Below are 24,012 nucleotides of genomic sequence, written 5' to 3'. Positions count from 1 at the left end.
TGAGGAAGCATAGATCGATCAAGCCCCTGAAAGCCATCGTCATCCTCCTTAGAAAGATGTACAACTAGATTTGGCCATGATGATTGTACCTAGATGCATGTTATATATCACTTTGTCTATCAAGATCATATAGAATTTGAATAAGTCAATGTAGAATGCTTAGAAAAAGAAATATCACTTACCATAGGCTAATCCTATCTCTATGGTACCAGTGCATCATGACATCTTCCAAACTCTAGCTCATGGATACGGCATTACCATCATGTTTTTCGTTGAGTACCTCGACAATTCACACACCATTGAACTCTCTGTAGACTCGTACTACACATGTGCCTCATTAGCTTCATGCTACATGGATCTAGTGGATGTCGCAGAAGATGTCGATGGAGATGAGGACACACCTCCTCTCCCGATCATATGAAATCATAGGCGTCTAAAGGAAGTGTTGTACTAGAGGATGAGTCAGAACATGTTTGCAATTGGAACAAAATAAAAATTATAGCAACTATTTGTTAAAGTCAGCTATGTATGAGTTTGTACTAGTACCCATGAGCCTAACACAATCAAGTGCGTTGTCATGGCCACCTGGGTGTTGCAAGGGAGCCCCAATATCGACATGTTGTGCAACATATATCCCCTATGGTTCTTTTACAATGCCCTCATCATGGGAACCATGGCCCGAACTTAAGAGGCCGTTGTTCCCATCTGCATCTACACCATTTAGTAAAGCTCCCTACCCCATACCACCTTCCTTCTTCCACCGGCACCCTCGACGTCCATACTGATGTATTTCACTTGCTTGTAATAATGAAAGAAATATATTTAGACATTATTGTTGTACACTCAAATTATGTCAATGGCATTGTTTTTAGTTGCTTCTATGACCGTTTAGGTAATTAAATTGACAATTGAGAGAGATGGAGCAATTACAAAGAGATCTCAACAACGACAGGAGAGAGTGTGAGTGAAAGAGAGTTTCAGCGAGACCTTAAAATAATTACATTTATGTTAAAATAGTTATTTTTATGCTTAAATAGTAAATTTTATTTTTGAGAAGTTATAAATATAGAAGAGATTTCCACGTTCCAATACTCAAAGAAGTTATAAATATAGAAGAGATTGCCATGTTCCAACACTCTGAGAAGTTTTAAACACATAAGAGATTGCCATGTTCTAATACTCTTCCTCTAGGTAAACATCCCACCCCACCCTCCCCTTATAAATACAGAAGAGATTGCCATGTTCCAATACTCTTCTTCTAGGAACACATCCCACCCCACCCTTCCCTCATATCTTCATATTGCATAGGCTCTTTGTAAACTCTTTTATCATGGCTTCATCCAGCAAGCCCTCTAATACTACTACGTTTGCAAGCATCTTAAGCAAAGCTCTTCAATATTTCATGCACCTCAAAGAAAAGGAACCTAGATCGAATGCCCTTATGGAAGCATGGACAACAACCTCTAAAGTGCAAGATCTCTACAAGAAGCTCACAACAAAGAAAGCAGTCAACCTTGCAGATAAGAACATGCTAGAGGTGAAAGCAGTCAACCTTGCAGACAAGAACATGCTAGAGGTGAAAGTAGTCGACCTTGTAGATAAGAACATGCTAGAAATGAAAGTAGAACATAATCATTGGGATATGGAGAGATTTTGGCATCATTGAAGAGGTAAAAGAGGCTCCTCTTCAAGCTAAAGTTGCCACTTTCACTTCAAATTTAGGGTAGACGGAGAAGGCCAAGATGATAGTTGAGACCCAAAATGCTTTCATACAGTGTTGCATATGTTCAGCATAGTCGCAAGTGTTTGTCATAATATGCAACAATATTGCTATTTTTATTTGAAATATAATAGAAGTTGCATCTCTCTATGGTGTCTTTATGAAGAAGTAGCAATGATAATGGCCCATGGAAGTAAAGAACAATGTGTACACCCTTGCTTTCATGTATTGTTGCGTGTGTTTAACATCTTGGCCAGAGTTTGCCATGCAACGTTGTGACCTCTAAATTTGCTTTGGAATACAATGTAAGTTTTAGATTATAATATGGTGTCTTTGTAAATGAGTTGCAGTGATAATGGCCCATGGAAGTAAAGAACATTGTGTACACACATGCTTTCATGTATTGTTGTGTGTGTTCAAGTACTCCTAGGTGTTTGTCATGTAATGATGTGGTCTTTTAAAGTGTTCTTTGGAATGTAATGGAAGTTTTAGATCATAATATGGTGTCTTTATAAATGAGTTGCAACAATGATAGTGGCCCATTCAACATCTCATAGGTGTGACAGTAGAGGGAGAGGAGTAGACGGATACAAGAAGTGTAGAGAGAGAAATCGATCGCCTGAACACCGAAAAGAACTCACTAAAAAATGCTCACGAAAAAAATACACCCGTCGACTACTACATCCCACTAAGGTAACAACCAAGTCCATGGTACAACTTATCACCTAGATCCTCTTTGAATGTGCAAGAACCTCCGAAGGTCTTCAAAGCAATCAACTCCATTTGATCTCCGTTGGACCATTTGCCTCTTCTTCAACTATCTTTACCATCATATCCAAAACCTCAACAATAAGTGCAGGAGCCGACTCCCTAGTTCCACCATGAGATTTGGGAATTAGCAACAGTTTTTGTTTTGACTCTACGAGTGTGGCAAAGCGTAGGTGTGATCTAGCGCTATATATGCTACATTGACTCTACGAGTGTGGCAAAGCGTAGGTGTGATCTAGCGCTATATATGCTACATCAATCAAGCAGAAAGTCAGACAATAAAGGGCGACCGTTAGTCTTTTGCCGTCAGGTTTCTTTGCCCACCGGCTGAAATGCTGGAAATATTAGATTGGAAATCGTCAAAATGGAGAAGAGTTCTGTTCACGCTAAGCGCGTTCACTTGCGAGTAGAGTTAAGACAAATTAGGAGGAGTGGCAATTAAGAGAAGTAAGAAACCGCCCTGAGGTGACTTTGGAACCTTAGCGTGCAGGAAGCAGTCTCGATACGAAAGTGTAGATATATCTCATCTGCAGGTGTGGAGATATCTCATCTGCAGGTGTGGAGTTAAGACAAATTAGGAGGAGTGGGAAGTAAGGAACCGCCCTGTACACATCAATCAGTTTTATAGCTAATATTTTCAAATACCTCAGCCATTAAGCTCAAGGCAAGCATAAATATATCTAATATTTTCTAAAGTGTACACATCAATCTATTGTATACCTAATATTCTCAAAAATCTTGGCCATTAAGTTAAGGCAAGCAGAAATTTCAACATGGTATTTTCAATCCTAGTCCTTGAAGAAATACAATAAAGGGAGGTTCTTATTTTGCTATTAGGCTCTGTTGTACACCAGCTCAATTGATCAAAATCTTCGAGATATTAGATGTATACATTGGGAAAACATCAAACGAAGATGATTTTTGTTCATGCATAAGGGAATGCTAAGTGCATTGAATTGCAATTAGCGTTAAGGGAATTAGGAGTAGTTGAAAGACCACCTAGTAAGAAAAGGAGGGGGGGCATACACGCGGCCAGGTGTGGTTGCCCATTTGATGGGCGAGTAGAGGACGTGTGTGAAAAAGGGAGCATGATCTGGCTGTACATGTGTGGGTATGAATAGGGTGCAAATATAGATGTACGTATGTGGTGCGTGTGCATGAGTGAATGTAGGGGCGAATGCTTACATGCATGTGAATGAATGTGTATGTGTGAATGAGTATTTACATACCTGTCAATGAATGTGTGCATGCATGAATAAGGTATTTGTGTGTGCATGTAGATGGATGTGGACATATGGGTGTAAGTGCATGGGGTGCACGGGCAAAGGTGTAAGTGAATGTGCAACACTTCTAGGGCAAAGGTGTAAGTGAATGTGCAACACTTCTACCTGTAGAAAAAGTGTTAGCAAGTCCCCACTTCTCTTCTCTATATTATCTTAAGAAAAAGTTTCACAAAACTTCCACGTGACGAATTTACGAGAAGGAAGAAGATTGAAGTAAAATTTGAATTTTGGAGGTTGGAGACGGGTCTGTCCACTAGTAATTTTTTTTTAAAAAAAAAGCAACAATTTTTGTTTTGGCTCTACGAGTGTGGCAAAGCGTAGGCGCTATATATGCTACATCAATCAAGCAGAAAGTCATACAATAAAGGGTGACCGTTAGTCTTTTGCCGTCAGGTTTCTTTGCCCACCGGCTGAAATGCTGGAAATATTAGATTGGAAATCGTCAAAATGGAGAAGAGTTCTGTTCACGCTAAGAGTGGGAAGTAAGAAACCGCCCTGAGGTGACTTTGGAACCTTAGAGCGCGTGCAGGAAGCAGTCTCGATACGAAAGTGTAGAGATATTTCATCTGCAGGTGTGGAGATATATCTGCAGGTATCTAACTATAAAGCTGCGAGAGTGGTTCAGAGCCAGTGTCGTATAATTCCACACAGTTGGGTATCTAACTAGTAATAGCCTACTAGCTATTACTTACTTGCAGCAAACATAGTGGGTATCCTCATCCCTAAGCTTCCTAGTGGGTATCTAACTAGTAATAGCCTACTAGCTATTACTTACTTGCAGCAAACATAGTGGGTATCCTCATCCCTAATAAGCTTCCTAGTGGGTTGGAAATACGCAATTATGGTATCTCAGCTGCGTTTCTCCCATCAGCGCCCGATCCATCTCTTGCCGCTGCTGCTACTTCTACAGGCTGTGCTGCTGAGTACGGTTGTTGTAAAGCGTGGGCAGGCGGCCCCTATTCGGGCGCCAGACCTACGCCAGTGCCAGCTTGCAAGCGATACGTCGCTGACCAATCCGCGGCAGACTGTGAAACTCAACTGCTGCCTTTCTGTGCCATCGCACAAAGCGGTGGACTTCTCCTTCGAGGCGTACCCTCCCGTGAGGAAGCATGTCCGCAGGCCCGCCCACCGAGCCAGCGAGGAGTACATAGCCAAGTACAACAAGGCCTACGAACTCATGAAAGCGTTGCCAGCTGACGATCCTCGTAGCTTGGGGGCACAGGCTAATATCCATTGCGCCTTCTGCAACGGCGCCTACACGCAGGGTGGAGCTGCCGGTGATATGCCTTTGCAGATTCACTTCTCCTGGCTCTTTCTGCCTTGGCACCGCTGGTACCTCTACTTCCACGAGCGCATTCTGGGCAGCCTGCTCAACGACCCGGATTTCTCTCTGGTCTTCTGGAACTGGGACGACCAGCGAGATGGTGGCAACGTGATGCCGGCCATGTTCGTTCGCAATGGCACTGCGCTCTACGACGCCAAGCGCAACCAGGAAAACCTCCCTCCGACGCTGGTCAGGCTCAACGTGAATGACAACAGCACCAACAACTCCGTGGTGGTCAATGAGAACCTCAACGCCATGTACAAGGCAGTGGTCACGCCCAGCACGCCCGACCTCTTCATGGGGGGCGCGTACAGGTACTTCATGAACTGCGGCGCCTCGCAATATTCAATCATCTGATCATATAATCTCATGTTGTTGACTCATAAAACCATAGGATTAATACCGATCTAACCGCCCTGTTTCTTTATGCACAGACTTGGCATGAACCTTACCAGCTCCACAGTACTCAGCGCTCCAGTTAGTGGCAGCGTCGAGTTCACCGTGCACGATGCCATCCACTATTGGACGGGCGACCCAAATATCAAGCCGCTGTCGGAGGACATGGGCACCTTTACCACTGCCGCCCGCGACCCCATCTTCTTTGCTCACCACAGCAACGTGGACAGGCTGTGGGATGTGTGGAGGTTCGATATCCCAGGCACCCGGCGAAAGGACCACTCCGATCCTGACTTCCTGGACGCGGAGTTTCTCTTCTACGACGAGAATGCGAATCTAGTCAAAGTGAAAGTCCGAGATGCCCTCGACAACCAGAAGCTGGGCGTGAGTTACGAAAAGGTGAGGACGGATGAGCAATGGCTGAACTACTCGCCGCTGCCGGTTTCTAACGGCAGCGCAGTAGCTGCCGCTGCCGCCAACGGTGTTCCGGAAATCGGAGCTTCGCCTCAAAACGGCACCGTTGACCTGGGAGATAAGCTCACGGCACTTGTGGAGCGGGCGCCCGGTAACAAACCTCGTCATAGAGAGGAAGTGCTGGTGATCCAGGGTGTGGATTTGACCAGGGATAGCTTCATGCAGCTGGTGGTGTTCGTCAACCTGCCGGATGCTAACGCCAACACCGACACGAGCAGCGCTGAGTACGTGGGCACCTTCAACATCATACCCTCGGCGAGCAAACACAACCACCTTTTCACCAACGTGAAATTCGAGATCGGAGATAACCTCAAGCGCATCGGCATACAGAATGAGGACAAGCTGGTCATCACCATCGTGGTGAAGGGCCAGGAGAAAGTCACAATAAAGGGCTTGCAAATCCAATACGAGTAACCGTCACGATTTTTACACTCTATTTGAATTTCACCAGCATTATTAGAATACAGCATTAGTGACATGCACAGCTCCCTTACTCTTACGTACATCTTGTATGTGTGAATTTGTAAATGCTTACATGCATGCATATATGTTCATCTTGATACAATATGTTCATCTTGGACATGTATCAGAAATTCATCCATATGTAATTGTTATGTCAAAATTCAAACAATCTAGTGGCACAAAAAGGCATTGTGTACTTGGGATCTTATGTGGAGCTAACTATAACCAAAGCATCCCCACCCAAAATTTGCATGAGGAGTACCTTTAGTGCCCTTCCATATTGGGAGCTTTTCTCTTGCACATAAGGGATAAATTTCCAAGCTAATGAGTCACCTCGGAGGGTGGGTTTCTTATCTTGGCATCCCCTCCTTAGTGAAAGCACTTGATTGCATTGCTACAATACAGATAAAACCACTACCAACTAAACAACGTAGTTGGTCACAAACCAATCTTGACATCAATGACCACAGACTCTTTAGAGATGTGCACCTCAACAAGAATTAACAACTCTCACTATAGCAACCTCAAAAACAATATCACTTTGACAGAGCTCCGATATGCACCAACACAAGTTTGAGGGAACACCAAGGCACACACACAAACTACATAATCCGCAGCTTCAACACAGCACCGATATGCAACAACACAAGTTTGAGGGAACACCAAGGCACACACAAACTACATAAACACAGCACTGATATGCGACAACCCAAAATTGAAGGCAGACAGAAAGTACATAGATTGTGAGTTGATAAAAGGGGCCAATCATGACACCAATGTTATTTTCAATTAGTATACAATAAAGGGAGGTTACTATTTTGCCATTAGGTTCCAGCTAAAATGCTCAAAATTATATTAGATGTGTACATTTGGAAATTGTCAAAATGTGCTGGAATTATTCACATTATTTGGAATTTATGGATTTATTTGATGGATGTTTATTTTATGTGCAAGCGAGACTGATCACCTCTAGTCACATATTTTGAGCTTAATGTCAATGCAAATCTATGGCAAGGTTAGTGTGCGGGATGTGCATGGATCCATTGGGCTTACTTCGACGGAAATCTATTGACGCATGGTGCGTGGTGATTATTTATCGATAGTGGTAGTGATATTTTATGTGCACAATAGTGTGCAACATTTTGATATACATTAGATCTATTTAATGAGTGAACCTTATAATGTTCACACTTTTATATTTAGGCTTATGCAAGCCCAATGTGGAGACCCATATTTTTGGCTACATGTATTTTTGGCTCTTGCTTTTTGTACAAGGAAATATATTTAAATACACCATGAAGAGGATATGAGCCACTCTCATGGTGGGGGAGATTTAACTCATTCTTGTGTCGAGTGAATAGCTTTCTTCTATTTTTAAGCTTGTATATTTCTTTCAAGTTGATTTTTAAATAAAGAGCCAACCATGAGCTTCCAATATTCGTATTAGAGCCAGAGAGCCAAGGAACACAGAGAATTATGCAGTGTTCTTTTCTTATTAGAAATTTAAAAAAAAAGGTTGTGTATTGGTCACCCAAAAACGAGCCAAGAGTGCTATCCTTTGCGTGAAGATGAGAGCCGCCGGCATGGAACCCGAGAGTGACACCAATTGTCAAAGTGCCACCTATCTATTGTCTACAGTGCACACTACTAAAGTGGACAGTGCATTAGCCACCGAAAAGCAAAGAATACTGACAATTAGCAAGTACACCCAGCACCGCCAGCACATAGGCAACACCGGCAAGGATAAGGAGCTTGTAGTATATCTGACTGCAAAGCGCCGGTGGAAACAAGCCCAACCACTCGCATTAATAACACCGACAAGAAGCACCGACAACAACCCCAACCATCGGTAAGAACACTGACAACAAGCACCAACAGCAACAGAAGCAACGAACGAGCGGCAACGAGATCGAACTCCGGTGGATGGACGGGCAGTGTAGATTGGGACCGGCAACTCCACCTCCCCACACACCAACATGGGTGTCTCCTAAGAGACAAAGGCAAGTTCATTCTATTCTCCCCTTTATACTTGGCACCTTCTCTACATTCAATGCTATATGGGATTATTGAGGGCTAAGTGGCGCTCTATGGTGAGCCCGTGAGGAGAAGAAAAAACTAAGAGAATAAAGGAGAAGAAGAAGGAAGAAAAGGACATAGAGAAGAGCAGAGGGTAAAAGAAGAAGGAGGAGAGACAGAGAGGTCGAAAAAAATATAAATAAAAATAAAAATTATATATATATATTCAACATTGAATCAACAGATTTATTTTTTAACTAGCCTTATTAAAGGCCACTACTAAGACTTATTAAAGGCTACTACTAAGACTTTTTAAGACCTTTTAAAAGCCTTGTTAAAAGCTTCTTTTAAGCTTGCTTCACATAGTTTTGGCTGGATTTTTCATTAGCAGAATTCAAATCAACTTCTAGCCTTAGTGCAAGGGTTTCTTATGCTGAAGCGTTATGCTTTATGCACATAATGCTCATGCATGCTTTATGCATAAGGCCTCATGCTTAAGGCCTTATGCTTAAGCTCTATGCTTTATGTATAAGCCTAATGCCTTATGCTTTAAGCCCATGCATATGCTTTAAGCCTTCATGCTTTAAGCCTTATGCTTTAAGCTTTATGCCTTATTCTTTAAGCTTTATGCGAAAGATTTATGCTTAAAGCCTTATGCTTAAGCTTTATGCCTTATGCATGAGCCTTATGCATAAAGCTTACGCACAAGCTTTATGCATAAGCCTTATGCTTTAAGCTTTATGCATAAAGCTTATGCATAAGCCTTATGCTTTAAGTTTTATGCATATGCTTTAAGCCCATGCATAAGCCTTCTGCATAAGCCTTAATGCTAAGCCTTATGCATAAGCCTTATGCTTTAAGCTTTATGCATAAGCTTTAAGCCTTATGCATAAGCTTATATTTTTTAATATTTGATTACTAATCTTTTGTATGTATGCATTAATAATCTTCTTAATATTTCCTTAGTTTATATGTATACATTACTAATCTTTTGCTCACCCTTTTGTTGGTTTTGTAGGTCCTCTAATCCTCTCTTTCATAATCACCAAAAAGAGGTAAGTGGTTTTATATCTTTCCTCTCTTTCCTCTATTGTTATTACACCCTTGGGTGCTGGGGATTTGTTTTGTAGGTTTACCTTAAGCTTTATGCATAATGCTCATGCGCAAGCTTTATGCTTTATGCTTAAGGCCGTATGCTTAAGCTTTATGCCTTATGCTTTAAGCTTTATGCTGAAGGCCTTATGCTTAAGCTTTATGCCTTATGCTTTATGCATAAGCCTCATGTTAAGCTTTAAGGGCTCATACAAAAGCTTTATGCATAAGGCCTCATGCATAGCCTTATGTAGTATAAAGCTTTATGCATAAGGCCTCATGCATAAAGCTTTATGCATAAGTCCTCATGCTTAAGGCCTTATGCATAGTGCTTTATGCATAGTGCTTAATGCATAAGGCCTCATGCATAGGCCTTATGCATAGCTTTATGCATAAGGCCTCATGCATAAAACTATGCATAAGGCCTTATGCATAGTGCTTTATGCAGCATAAGGCCTCATGCTTAAGGCCTTAAAAAGCTTTGTTTGTATAGATGTGCATGGGTCCTTGTCCTCTTGTCCCCCCCACCACCACAGACCCACAAGTTGAGGCTCTCATCGAGTCGTCTCAACGATGGTTTACTAGGGAGGTAGAGGGCATCTTTGGTGATACTTCCATCCCCGAGCGGTTGGCAGCCTATGCAACAGGCACCCCTTTACCATCAGGTCCGCCGCCCACAGCCCACCCACATCCCAACACAGTCTCTTGCCAAGCACTTTACCCTTGCTAGGCACTTCACCTGCCTTTACATTCACCCCTTATATCTGTCCGCCCTAGTTAGTGCTACAGAATCTCCTACACTTGCACCTTCAAGAGATGTGACACCTCACAGTAATCATGGCTCTCATGAGAGTGGCAGCCGTCGTTGTAGGGAGGGTAGTCATGGAGATAGTGGTGGTCGTACCTCACACCGCACTAGCACTAGGAGTGGAGGTACAGGAGATAGAGGATGCCTAGGGCAGTGCTTTGGGAGTGGGGATAGTTCTTCAGAGTCACCACCACATCATGGTGATATATCATATTATGATATAACAGATGTGGGCAACATAGTTGATGACTCTCGTGGGAAGGAGGTGGGAAACTACTTGCGCCAAGTAGTTTTTGCACACTATAAAGACTGATTTATACATTTTAAGCAGCAAAGGAAGAGCCTCGTGGATGATTGCATTAAAGCTGTCCACAAGAAGTATCCTAATCCTCACAACCAAAGATTTAACAGTAGATGGACGCAACACAAAATCAAATATACTTAAGAATATGAGGTCTCTAGTAAGGAGACATGCAAAGGAGAAGAAAGCCCGAATAAATGCCAGTCAAAATAGACACGGCAAGCCTTCTACTGCTCATAAGGGCGAGTGGAAGAAAGCCAAGAAGGAGGTCCTAGAAGGAGTAGTGAACCAACAACAAAGAGAAGCGTGGAGAATACAAATGGAGCGATATGGATCGTTGCACTTCTGATGTGGAGGTCGTGCATTACAGGAGGCCGAGTTTGTATGTAGAGTGCAACTTCATGTCTTTTCTTTGTATTCTCTCTATTTGAGTTGTGTTATAATGCTTGTGTTGTGATGTAGTGTGACATTGTGGGTAGAAATATCACCCCAACAGAGAATGACTACCATCATCGCCACAGTAGAGAAGATACATGGGATTACCTTCACGAGAAGGGATCATCTCCGATGAACAATACATTCGAGCAAGGAGAACACCAATGCAGGTAATACTTTTTATTTCTATTTACAAAACATGTTTTGACCTTTATAATACTTTCTATTTTTATTTATATATATCTTCACTTTGTGTAGGCACAAGGTGGACAAGAAGGAGGACAAGACTCGGAGAGTGATGACTCCTCCGAGTAGTTTTCCTTATAGTTTTTCTTCATATATAGTTTGGTTTATGCAACTATGTTTCTTTTTCAAGCCTCATGTGGCTACCATCATGTATGGACAATTTCTTGGATATAAGATGAAATTTTTTATCTTCTTTATATATCTATGTTTTTATACAAGCCTTATGGTGGCTACGATCATGTATGGAGAAAGTTTTGGATATAAAATGTAATTTTTCATCTTCTTTAATCAATATTCGAAGTGTGTTCACAAATCTTTTTGTGCATATCTATCTTTAATTTAAGTTTTTATGTTTATATCTTTGCTGATCTTGATTCGTCTATGTACAAGTAAGCAAAACCTTAAACTAGAGAGCTGCCTGTGCATAAAATGTAGTTGCATGTGCATAAAATGTAGCTGCATGTGTAGAAAATGCAGCTGTACACCTGCCACCACAGGTAGCTCTCTAGATTTTTTTTAAATTTCCAGAGCGCATCTATAAGCGCATCAATTTATGAGTCTATAAGTGTGTCTATATGTGCCTCTATACGCGCATTTATAATAGAGGTTATAAAGGCATCTATATATGCGTCTATATACGTGTCTATATACGCATTTATATCATTTTAGACGCGCATATACATGCGTATATAGATATCAAAATAGATGTGCACATAGATGTGAATTTAGATGCGATTATAAACGCGCCCGTAACATTTTAAAGCACGTTGTGAAAATGCATCTACAAACGCAGCTATGGACGCTTTTTCTTGTAGAACACCATATTGGGGAATATGGGAATTCCCACAAGTTTGAGACACGTGGTCAAAAGTTTGGATTAACCATAACTTGAACACCACTAATCCAAAATGAGCGCTTTATAGCTCTTTAGATTCCATTTTTCAAGCGCTTTCCAATGATAGGTCATATGATAGGGTTTTGAGAAACTTACAAACATGTTATCCATGTCCCCTTTTTTAAGTATTCAAAAATAGAAATTGGAAAATTCCCAAATTCACTAATATGGTGTTATAGTGTTAGAACATATCCTCATCCCTATGCCTCCTAGTGGGTTGGAAATACGCAATTATGGTATCTCAGCTGTGTTTCTCCCATCAATATCTTCTTCTCATGCTTCTTGAGTGGATTCCTCAACCTCTACTTCATCTGATATTTCCATATCTTCAAATATTTGTTTACTGTGTGGATCAATTTTGATTACAAACAACCACCTATGATCTCTAGAGTCTGTCTTGAAGATGACCTTCTCAGAATGCTCTGGTAGCACAAATGTATCTCTCTAGTCTCCCCATATCTTTGTGGAGTCTACTTGAACAAATCCACTCTTATCTCTGTGCATGGTTTCTTTTGGTCCTTGAGTCACCACATTGAACAACTTCACATAAAAATAAACATAGAAAGCTTTCTCAAACCAACCTTTATAATGTCTTATATCGTTTCACAGTAATCAAGCATTCCAACTTGACTATTTAGGTCACTTGCACTTGAACAAATTTCTTGCATGAAATTGGCCTTAACACCGCAATCTCTTTAGTACCTGTAGTAGTTTTCCAAAGTATATTTGCTATGTTCTTGAATAAGTGCATTAGTTCAAGAAGGTGATTGACTAGAAGATAACTCCAGTAGTCTAGGAGTAGATGGAAGGTGGATAGACACTTCATTTCGGGGGGTAAAGAACTTGGATCCATGTCCCATGCCATTCTCCAATCACTTACCTTTCGCACACAAGGAGGCCTCCCTAGAAATCTTCCTTGCAACTCAAGGTGCCAAGTTATTAAAGATGTAATGGATTTGCATCTATTTGCATCTAAACATTTTGACGTCAAGAAACTTGGTGCTTGCAACTGCACAGGCACAACATTTTCTCCTCTAAATCAACAAAAATTGAAATGTTCATCGCACTCACGAACTCCATGTATGTTGAATACACATGCAAATGTGGGTTTAAATGAGGGAGAGATGGAGCGTAAGGATAAGCATGATGATTCCCCATGATTATGCTATGCAAACCCTAAATCCTAAACACTAGTGCCCTTGCATAATCATACGCGTAACCACCTTTATTTGTGTGTGTTTAGAACATGGATCACACACCAAATGGCTCACCAGTATACAAACCCAATATTCTTTGTTGTGCCTACTCCATAGGTAATGTCCTCCAATCAGTATTATCTCACCCCACAGCTGCGCCACTCTACCTCTCCTCTCATCTACATCACCCACATCACTCACCAAAGCTTTTCCTTATGCCACTTTTCTTCCATGCAATCTGCACACTTCCTTATACCACTTTTTCTTGTGTGGTTTTTCTTCTCCTTGATCTGCAAATCACTTCTCTAAGGAATTTCCTTGTAAAGCTTCTCCTGCTTGCATTTTGCACTCTCCTTTGAACTTTTCATGCCATTTTTCTTGCCTTGATAATACCCCTGGGATTCTTATCTCTCCTCATGTACGAAATTCCTCTCCAAAATATCACTAATAAGCCTCCTCAATTTAGGTTATGCAAACCTTCATAGTACTAGAGGTGGTTAAATTTACACAGATGCCAACTTGGAAGGTATGTGGAGAAATAATACAAAGAACATTGATCTACGGATAGATGGTAGGATGTACCCAATGGATCCTTTGTCGGCTGCTCCACTCCCTTTCAAAATGTTACTTCATTTCTACATTTTTTGGGTGATGGAGTCAATGGTCTTCTTGGATACTATTGAAGGATACATTTCTTAGTTGGAGATGAAGCCTAGACAAGGTTAGGAGTAGAGAATCTAATTCTACTCAGTCAATTAATAATAAAAGGAATACACGTACAAGTTGAGGAGATTAATACTAGAATAAAGGCAATGGAAGGAGAACACACTAGATCATGGAGAAAAACATTAAAGCATTGTAAGGTGATAAAGTTCACATATAAGCATTTCACTACAAAGAGAATGGCCCGAAATCTTCAAAAGCACCTGGAGGACTTTAAAAATATTCCAATGGGATATAGAGAGAGGAAAGGAAACTAACAAGTGGTAGACTCATTAGCTAAATATAGTGGTGCAAGACAAAGAATACTATGAGCCACAAGGTATGATGATCCATCTCTAATTTCATTTTCAAGTATGAGCTTCCAAAAATGATTAACATCCCGTATATAAGAGTATTAGCAAGTTAAAGCACCTGTTTCATAGCTTGATGGTTAAAGAAAACCTTATCATGTCTAGAAGATGATCCAAAATATTGCAGGCTGAAGTAGGTTTATCCCCCAAAGGAGATCCTCATGGCCCCAATTCTCATCCATCAATCAACTCCATCTTTCCTCTAAGGTTCTTGCATTTCTTTTTCTCTTGCCCCATAAAAATTAGACTTTTGGCACACCTACATGCCCTAGTTCCTAGCCATCAATCAACCCCATCTTTTATCTAGGATTATCCCATTTCTTTTTCTCTTGCCCCATCAAAATTGTACTTTCTCACACCTATCTACTTGCTTCTCAACCATATTAAAATCCCCCATCATAATGCAAGGACAATGAAAATCTAGTCTAGAAATTCACTCCCACATTTCTCCTTTGACTTTATGGTTATGAGCCCTATGTATATTAATAATCCACACTTTCTCTTCTTCTAACTAAACTTCTACAACTAGAATCTTGTTATCAGGGTGGATTGAAAGGATTGGAGTAAATAGGTGGACTCCGCCCTTCCAAAGGTTTGCACCCACCCCTTTTTCTCCCATCTTGGATAATTTCTTCCTAGCCTCTCCTTTCACTTGTCTAAGATTATTTGCCCCCTTAGATTTATCTCTCACCCTTGTGCACCTTTCTCTTCAGGTTCCCTTTCTTCCATAGTCATCCTCCCCTTTCCCTTGTCCTCCTTATCAGCCTATCTATTAGAATTTCCAACTTTGTTCCCCTGTTCTAAACCCTCTTCCTTCCTTTACTTCCTACTCCATCTATCTCCATTTTGATTTTCGATTCACAATTTCTAGCTATGTGCCCAAAGTCTCCACATTTGATGCAAGCTCGTGTAAGACACCCAATTTTTAACTTCAACTCGATTTTTCCTAGTTCCGTTAGATCCATTTCCAACGTTTTTGGTGTTTCCGCCAAAGTGTTCCAAGAGATCCAAACCTTATTTGAATGCTGACTATTATCATCATCCCTTAGCAGAAATAATATTGGTCCTAAAGCACTTGCCAAATCTTTCATTTTAGGCCTTTCAAAAGGTATCATTGCATGCAAGAACTTTTTTCCCATGAACAATGGAGCCCTTGCAAACAAGCCAATGACTGTCTGGACTTTGACAAAGAGAACATTGAAGAATACTTTTCCAAGATACGAGATTTGAGAGACTGATTTCTCATGGAAAACCTCATCTTGAAGCCATTTCCCCATCTCTATCTCATTAGGCAGCTTCTCGGGGACAAAACATGATAGCACTACGCATGTAAAAGAGATCAACCTATCTTTTGACCAGCTCAAGTGGGATATTAACACATACTTTGCAAAGTGCAGGTTCTTGGCATTGCTGAGCCTGTAACTGTGAAGATATCTAGTCTTGTTGTTGCCTCTTGGGGACACCATCATCTTCTTGTTCCTTCCTTAGCCTCGTCATCTCTTCTTAAGATTCCTAGTCACCCCATCCTATGTCTCCTGCTTCATCCAACTGGTCCCATTCGCCCACCATCCTCTCACCACTTGCATGCGTAAGGCATGCATGTGATTCGACTCGTCGTACCAATGCATGCACTCTCACATGCACATTAAATTCCAAGGACATCTTCACTACTCATGTTCTCCATCTCTAACAATAAGGCTTTTTTGAGTAAAAAGGTCTTAACAATAGCAATGGGCTAATAATTAATCACAAGGAGGTCTAGTTGGGGGACTTTAACAAATACGCATGCTAATGCTAGAGATTATTAACCTTGGAAGAAAGGGTAATCTGATTATTTTTTGTTCTTGAGGGGTACATATAAAATCTATACATAATATAAGGCATTTAATTTTCTTCATAAACATAGTGATGATGCTCATAAACCTGCCTAATGTTGTCCTAAATGTCCAAATTATAAGTAGCTCTGAGTATGAGGACACATTCAACATTTCCCCCTTAAGTGATGCTCATTCAGCTAGTGATGCTCATTGACCTATAGCTAGTGATACTTATTGACCTAAAACTAAGAAGAAAATTAACAAAACAGCTAATTTTCTTCATAAACATAGTGATGATGCTCATAAACCTACCTAATGTTGTCGTGAATGTCGAAATTATAAGTAGCTTTGAGTATGAGGACACATTCAACATTTCCCCCTTAAGTGATGCTCATGCAACTAGTGATGCTCATTGACCTATAGCTAGTGATACTTATTGACCTAAAACTAAGAAGAAAATTAACAAAAGAGCTAATATTAGTTCTTCATCACTATTTTAAGGAGTAGGAAAAATGTTTGGGGCTATTCTACATGGAAAACTATGTGATTGTTTGAGAAATACCTCTCCAAGAGTTACTAGTTTTGATGTAGCTACGTAGATACATTCATAAAAATCACACTATGTGTATCTACATTCATTAGAAAATAGCCAAGATTCCTCGTATCAAAATTTACCAAAACAAGTTAACTACAAACTCTTATGAATATATAACAATACATCAATAAAATATTTAATTTACATTTTGTTTAAGGAATTATAACTTTAAACTCCCAATGGCTTAACAATGGCTTGTGCCGTATAGAGAATGTTTGTGCCTAATAAACAAAGTCTCAAAAATGTATCTCTTTATATGCCACCATGTAAGTAATGCCTTTTCTTAAATGTCTCGAACGAAGTGTACATTAACTACTAAGGTCTCTCATTTAGCAAAACAAGTTAACTCGAAACTAATTTGAATATACAACCATACATTAATAAAATCTTTAATTTATATTTTCTTTAAGGAATATCTTTAAAAGACCATATTACAAAATTTGGGAAAATCCCAATTCATTGTTTACAAGATCAAAATAGGGGGGCACAATGAACCCTTTTAAGATTTTTTCAAAACCCCCTCATGTGACATATTGTTAGAAAGCTCTTGAAGAGTAGGTTCTAAATCATACTATACTCAAGATGATCACTTTGACGAGTAGAACCTTTTAGTGTCTTCATAAATTTCACAAGAAAAAACATCCATCAGCTATGGACAGCACCTACTATAGCAACGTCATCAAACTACATGAACGAGTAGGTGCAATTGAATGGTAAAAAAACTTGTTGGAAAGAATTTATTTGCCATTGTAACTACTTCAATGGAGTTTAAAGGATATGGTTCCAATATATTTCTTCTAATATCCTTCTTTGATATCCACTATACCACTACACCAATCTTTTATATTGTCGCTTTTCTATCCTCAGTGAGGCAATCCTTAATGGCTATTGGTAGCACAAATTGTAAGATGCTCTGCTAGTCATGAGACTTCAAGCTACTAAGCTCTGAAGTCATCCTTTGTGAATTCTCCCTTCAAGAAATCCATGCAACTAGTGGGAGTACTAAATTTATTGATGTAATTGTTTACATGTCGTTTCTCTTCTTTGGGCAAGACGCTAGGTGATATAGGGAGAATCACCTTCCCATCAAGTCTGTCTGTTCCCATAAGTGTTGCATGCGATCCACCTCTTGTAGATCAACATCCCTTTGTGCCTTGATCTCTTTAGTACCTGTGATGGTTTTCCAAAGCATATTTTCTATGTTCTTGAATATGTGCATTGGTTCAACAAGATTATTTACTAGAAGATAACTCCAATATGGGAGTAGATGGAAGGTGGATAGCCACTTCATTTGTGGAGGTAAAAAACTTGGATCCACTTCCCATGTCCTTCTCCAATCCTTTGGCTTTAGCACACAAGGAGGCCTCCCTAGAAATCTCTCTTGAAACTTAGGGTGCCAAGTCATTAAAGATGCAATGGAAAGTTGGTACTTGCAACTATACAGGCACAACATTTTCTCCTATAAATTGATAAAAATTGAAATGTTCATAACACTCAAGATGGGCTCCATGTATGTTGTGAATATGTATGCAAATCTGGGTTTAAATGAGGGCAAGGTGGAGCCTCTTTTATATTTCATGCATGGCCTAGCCAGTACAGTATAGCGAGGATTGAAATACATGAAGAAAACCAACAAAAGTGTTTTTAACACTTTTTGCAAATTTTGCGATGTTTATTTTGACTTTAGAGATTTCTAATTGATCCACGCCAAGTCACTTGTCCACGTTTTCACGTTTCTGTAGGTTTGAGAGAAGTGGCTTATTTCACTACAAGAGAATCATTGTTTTTCACGGTTAGTTTCCACACCTGGTCGTGCGCAAGATAATTTGCAATGTTGCGGGCATGCAAGATCTGGAAAGATTTTGAATTTGAATGAAAAGTAGTGATCGTCGAAATAAGCGTCATTAACATAGCATATAAATGTTGAAGGCCCAAATAGTTATGAGGATATTCATGAAGACATTGAGGGCACCGAGGAAGGGTTCAAAAATAGATATGTCTCTAAACTTGTAAAGTGGCATGGCTTTTGACTTTTATGCTATTGAATATATTTCACCTTTACTTTTAGACTTTCTGGAAATATGTTTTCAAAAACACATGAATCCAATGTACACTAAAAATTAGCATGACTTTACAAACATACTAAGATTCATATTTATGTCTCCAAGGCTGAATTTATTGTGTCACTCTACTAATCGTGTGACATTTTCTCTTTTAAAATATGTTCTTATAGCTCACCAATGTTGATGACCCAAGTTTTAAAGTTGTTCATTGAAGAGAGTGATGACTTGGAGAAGAGGATAGATAATAGACATGCCCACAACCTTGTAAGTGGAATGTCCTTAATATTCTTAGTTTTTGATAACATTGCATTAATTTTCAAAGCATTAAAATTCACATATTTCTAATATAACACATACTTATCATGTATGATTTTCTCATGTTCATTGAAATATATTGTTATACCACATATATTTTGAAGAACCAAGTTATGAAGATTTGCATGAAGACATTGAGGACTTCAAGAGGAAGGGTAGACATGCCTCTAAACTTGTAGCATGGCTAACTTGTATGCTATTGACTACATCTCTTTTACTCTCTCCAAGTTTATCATGTGGGAAGATTTTATTTTTTGGCATTTGGCATCTTTTATAAGTTAGTTTAAGGTGGTAGTAGGTAATTCTTAAATACTGATTTTTCAAGTTTTAAAGGTATATGAAATTTATACTCCAAAAAAAAAAGTTTTTTTTTTGTTAGTATCAACACAATGATGGTAAGTGCACCAAAAGAATTTTCAACATAGAGGCTATAACTCATGTTAATTTTGATCATATAAATATGTATGTTTTTTGGGGTTTAGGAAAAAAATGCAGACAAGAACCCCAAGCAATGGAAATAAGAATTTATATAAAAAAAGGAAATATATTGTCTAAGTTTAAAGTTTAGTGAAGTCACTAGATTCAAATATATTTTGAAATGATCTTTTTCATTGTTTTTCTTTAGGTCTTAATGAGTTGCATAACAAGACAAACTGGGAAACAAAGGAGCATGGCAATGTAAGTGAGCCGTCTTTACCTTCTAGAATGGTCTTATGCTTTAGTCTTTGTTTCTACAAACTATGTTTTCATATTGAAAAAGTATATCCACAAGCATACTTTGAAGTGATGTTTACATGAACATTCCTTCATACTCTATTTCTTAGGGAATGATAACATCAAGATCATCTGGGACAATCAAAAGACCATCACCATATAGAGATACATCTAGTAACATTACATGTATTTTTCAACATTCTTTTCCTAATATCCAGGTCCATACCATGAGTTCTCTTAAGTTTTTATGATATTTATATAGTAGAAAGGGTTTGTTTCATATGTTTCTTTTGATTTTAGGAGAAACATGAGAGATCACAAAAGAAGAATGAGAAAGTACATAACCAAAGCAAGGCAACTCAATAGTTTTTATGTTGTCTTAAAATGTATTTGAGAAAAACAGAATGAATTTATGAATAAATTTTTACCAATATTAACATTTTTTAAGTTGTCTACTTTGTATGTGAGTGCACATACTTATTAATCAAATGAGTAATGCCTCTCTCATATTGCTTGTTTTGTGTATGTATTGGTCATGTTATGCATGCATAGACAGTGGCGATGCTTGAAATGGAGACTGAACAAATGGAGATCATTGCATTGGAAGTGATGGGTCTACACAATGTCGACAAAATGTATAGAAGATTATGGGAAGCAATAAAAGACTAAAGAATCTCCAACAAGACTTTCTATCAAGATTGTTCAAGTAAATCTAAGCAATCACATCTGACGCATTGCTATGTAACATGGGCAATTCATAGTGGAGCTTCTACAATTTCAAAGAGTGGTGCTCTTTGATAACCACCTATGATCACATGCTTTTTTTGGGGTTTTTTAATGGTTTGCTTTTGATATTTTGGTGGCACATGATTTTGGAGGTACCGTTTCCTAAAAGCAACTAGAGTTTGTTGTTTTTTGTCATTTTGGATTTTAATGAGTTGTCATGCTCTTTGCCATTGGGGACCCTTAAACTTGATGAACAAACTAGTTTTTGAAATATATGCACTATATGAAGTGTACATTAAGTATCATTACTTTTGTGAAAAGTAACTATAACAAATATTAGCTTTTTTGTTTGATTTCAAAGTGAAGAGCATCTTTAATAATAGTAATGTTTCAAAGTAAAGAACATCTTTGAAGATAACAATGTTTTAACGTTAAGGGAGTTGTTCATGGTAGTAATGTGTCACACATTTTAATGAAAGATAGTTATTTCTTCATTGAAAATTATAATCTCTAAAAGTGTAAGTTTCCTTGCTTTATTTGTTCTAGGCTACTTTGTTGCACTTCAATATTCTTAAGTGTCATATCAATATTTGGGTCCTAATTGATTTACTCTTTGATTCCTAGCTACTTATTATTGCATAAGTAGCATTGTTATTGAAATTTGAGATAAAAATTATGTCATAAATGCATGTTAACATACCTTGCAAATGCATGCAACGATTGGTTCACATTCAATATTAATTCTTCTTCTTTTAATGAAATGTTTATATACTAGTGGATTACAAGAAAGAATCACTCTATGATGTTTCTAAGTCCAAAGTCTACATTTAACTTTTAGTGGATGAGACACGTACGTGATTGATTCATACATTATGCCATTTTAAATATTTACATATTGAAGCATAGTGGCTTTCAAGACTCGCCATGGCCCTTTTAGGAAATTTATAACTACCAATACTTGGTGCAAAATTTTGAAATGCCATTATTTCTTAAGGGCACACATGATCGTAAAAAATTAAACTTGTGCCTAAACATGTGGATTTCATTGATAACATCACATACTCATTATTAAGATTTTAAAACAACACGATTAGTATAATTGATGGTAAAGGTGCATTGTTTTCATTTTCTTGAGTGTTCTCTAATGGCTCTTGTGTGGGTGCGCAACCACATGAAGTAGACATTTTTCAAATTGTAGGCATATTATCTCTTTTGTTGACTTTGATATTGCTTTAACGTATAAGGAAGGAAATGTTCTATGGTGCAACCCCTTGGGATTGTTTTTCCAATCTGCCCCCTTTCTTTGACCAAATTTTTACTCTGCCCCCTTTCTTTGACCAAATTTTTACTGTGGGCCACGTAGTTCCCACTTGGTTCTCTATAAAAGCACAAATAAATATATAAATATCTACTATTGATTTTTTTTTTAATTTTTTAGGGAAGGCAATGCTCATTTCTCAAAGTTTAACTTTCCATGTCTAAAGGAAAATAGGATGAGGGGAAAACTCAATTTAAAAAAAAGACTTAAATGACATGTGCGAATCCAAAGAAGAATACACGTGCCACCATCTCTACAACCCCTTGTTTACAAGATCTTCATAGTAATAAGATCAAATTGGATGCAAGGTGAATACGATGTTATGCCACAGAAAAGAGATGCTCCATTTGCAAGAAGCAGGGTCTCTTATGGCATATTGAGATGTCCGGGAGCATCAATGAGATTCCCTTGCAAGTTCTAGCATGGCACTATAGCATGCAACACTCTAGTGGCATAGAGTACATTGAAATTTGTCATCTAGATGGTGACGTATCCCTTTTTGGTAATGGTGCATTCATAAGGTCAATCACCACTCTTCTTGAATATAGACATAGATACTTTTGGGTTTATTGTTATCCTTGGATAATGAGGCCAAAGGATTACACACACACACACACACATAGTATCTAAGAGTTGTTTTCAAGTTACCCTAATGATTTTTAATGCCACATGTGTTTATACCTTCTAGGATGAAACTTTGAACCATTTGGAAGCAAGATAATGTGCAAAAGAATCAAGGAATTTCAAGGAAACTAACTCTCTTACATCTTTGGTTCATCCACATGTGCTGGGTAAGGCAGGAAACCTATCTGAATTACAAAATGAGTTAGGTGGTTATTGAATTTAAATTAAGTGTACTCTTATATTTCAAATCTATTGAATTTAACCTAAGTGAACTCTTCTATTTCAAATCTATCGATCACACATCATGTTGCTTGTGTGGTAGGACTACTTGAGATCACACAAGCACGGATTTTGATTCACAACACTACATAAAGGAGAAAATTCATCTAGAAAAGGATGATTTTCGATAAAACAAATTTATTGTGGTGAGGTTTAATCTTCTAGGAAATATAGGCATGCATGTAGATTCTTATTAAGCTAACAAGTTTTTTCATGATCTTTCAACTTGGTATATTAGTAAGATGAGATTCTTAATGCTAAGTTTTTAATCTTGTGTCATTTTTTGTCTATAAAGTATGTTGTTATAGCCCAGATATGATGAAGACCCAAGCTATGAGAATATTCATGTGAAGACATTGATGACTTGGAGGAGAGGATAGATAATACGCATGCCCATAACCTTGGAAGTGGAATGGCCTCAAAATTATTAGTTCTTGATAACATTGTATTACATTTGAAAGCATTCAGTGCCACATATTTATAACATAATACATTATTATCATGTATGTTTGTCTCATTTTTTTGTATCTAAAATACATGTTATCATAGCATATAAATGTTGAAGGCCCAAATAGTTCAAAGGATATTCATGAAGATATTGAGGGCACCGAGGAAGGGTTCCAAAATAGAGATGTCTCTAAACTTGTAAAGTGACATGGCTTTTGACTTTTCTGCTATTGAATATATTTCACCTTTACTTTTAGACTTTTTGGAAATATGTTTTCAAAAACACATGAATCCAATGTACATTAAAAATTAGCATGCCTTCACAAACATACTAAGATTTATATTGATGTCTCCAAGGCTCATTTTATTGTGTCACTCTACTAATTGTGTGACATTTTCTCTTTAAAAATATGTTGTTATAGCTCACCAATGTTGATGACCCAAGTTTTAAAGTTGTTCATGAAGAGAGTGATGACTTGGAGAAGAGGATACATAATAGACATGCCCACAACCTTGTAAGTGGAATGTCCTTAATATTCTTAGTTTTTGATAACATTGCATTAATTTTCAAAGCATTAAAATTCACATATTTCTAATATAACACATACTTATCATGTATAATTTT

At 38.5% G+C, this 24,012-nt stretch overlaps 1 protein-coding gene across 1 annotated transcript; it reads left to right on the top strand.

Moving 5' to 3' along the window:
* The first annotated feature begins 4,436 nt into the window (after positions 1 to 4,436).
* LOC147610967 (polyphenol oxidase I, chloroplastic-like) lies at positions 4,437 to 6,383 on the top strand. Its single transcript, XM_086785126.1, has 2 exons — positions 4,437 to 5,409; positions 5,530 to 6,383. Exons 1-2 carry the CDS (start codon positions 4,613 to 4,615, stop codon positions 6,377 to 6,379), a joined length of 1,647 nt encoding a protein of 548 aa, XP_086641252.1. The 5' UTR covers positions 4,437 to 4,612; the 3' UTR covers positions 6,380 to 6,383.
* The last annotated feature ends 17,629 nt before the right edge of the window (positions 6,384 to 24,012 follow it).

The sequence above is a fragment of the Cibotium barometz genome, chromosome 48 (genome assembly GCF_041138505.1).
Source record: "Cibotium barometz isolate CiBa-2024 chromosome 48, ASM4113850v1, whole genome shotgun sequence".
In the NCBI taxonomy this organism is placed as follows: Eukaryota; Viridiplantae; Streptophyta; class Polypodiopsida; order Cyatheales; family Cibotiaceae; genus Cibotium; species Cibotium barometz.
Note: the sequence above shows the minus strand (reverse complement) of the source record. Positions and strands in the feature narration are given on the sequence as shown.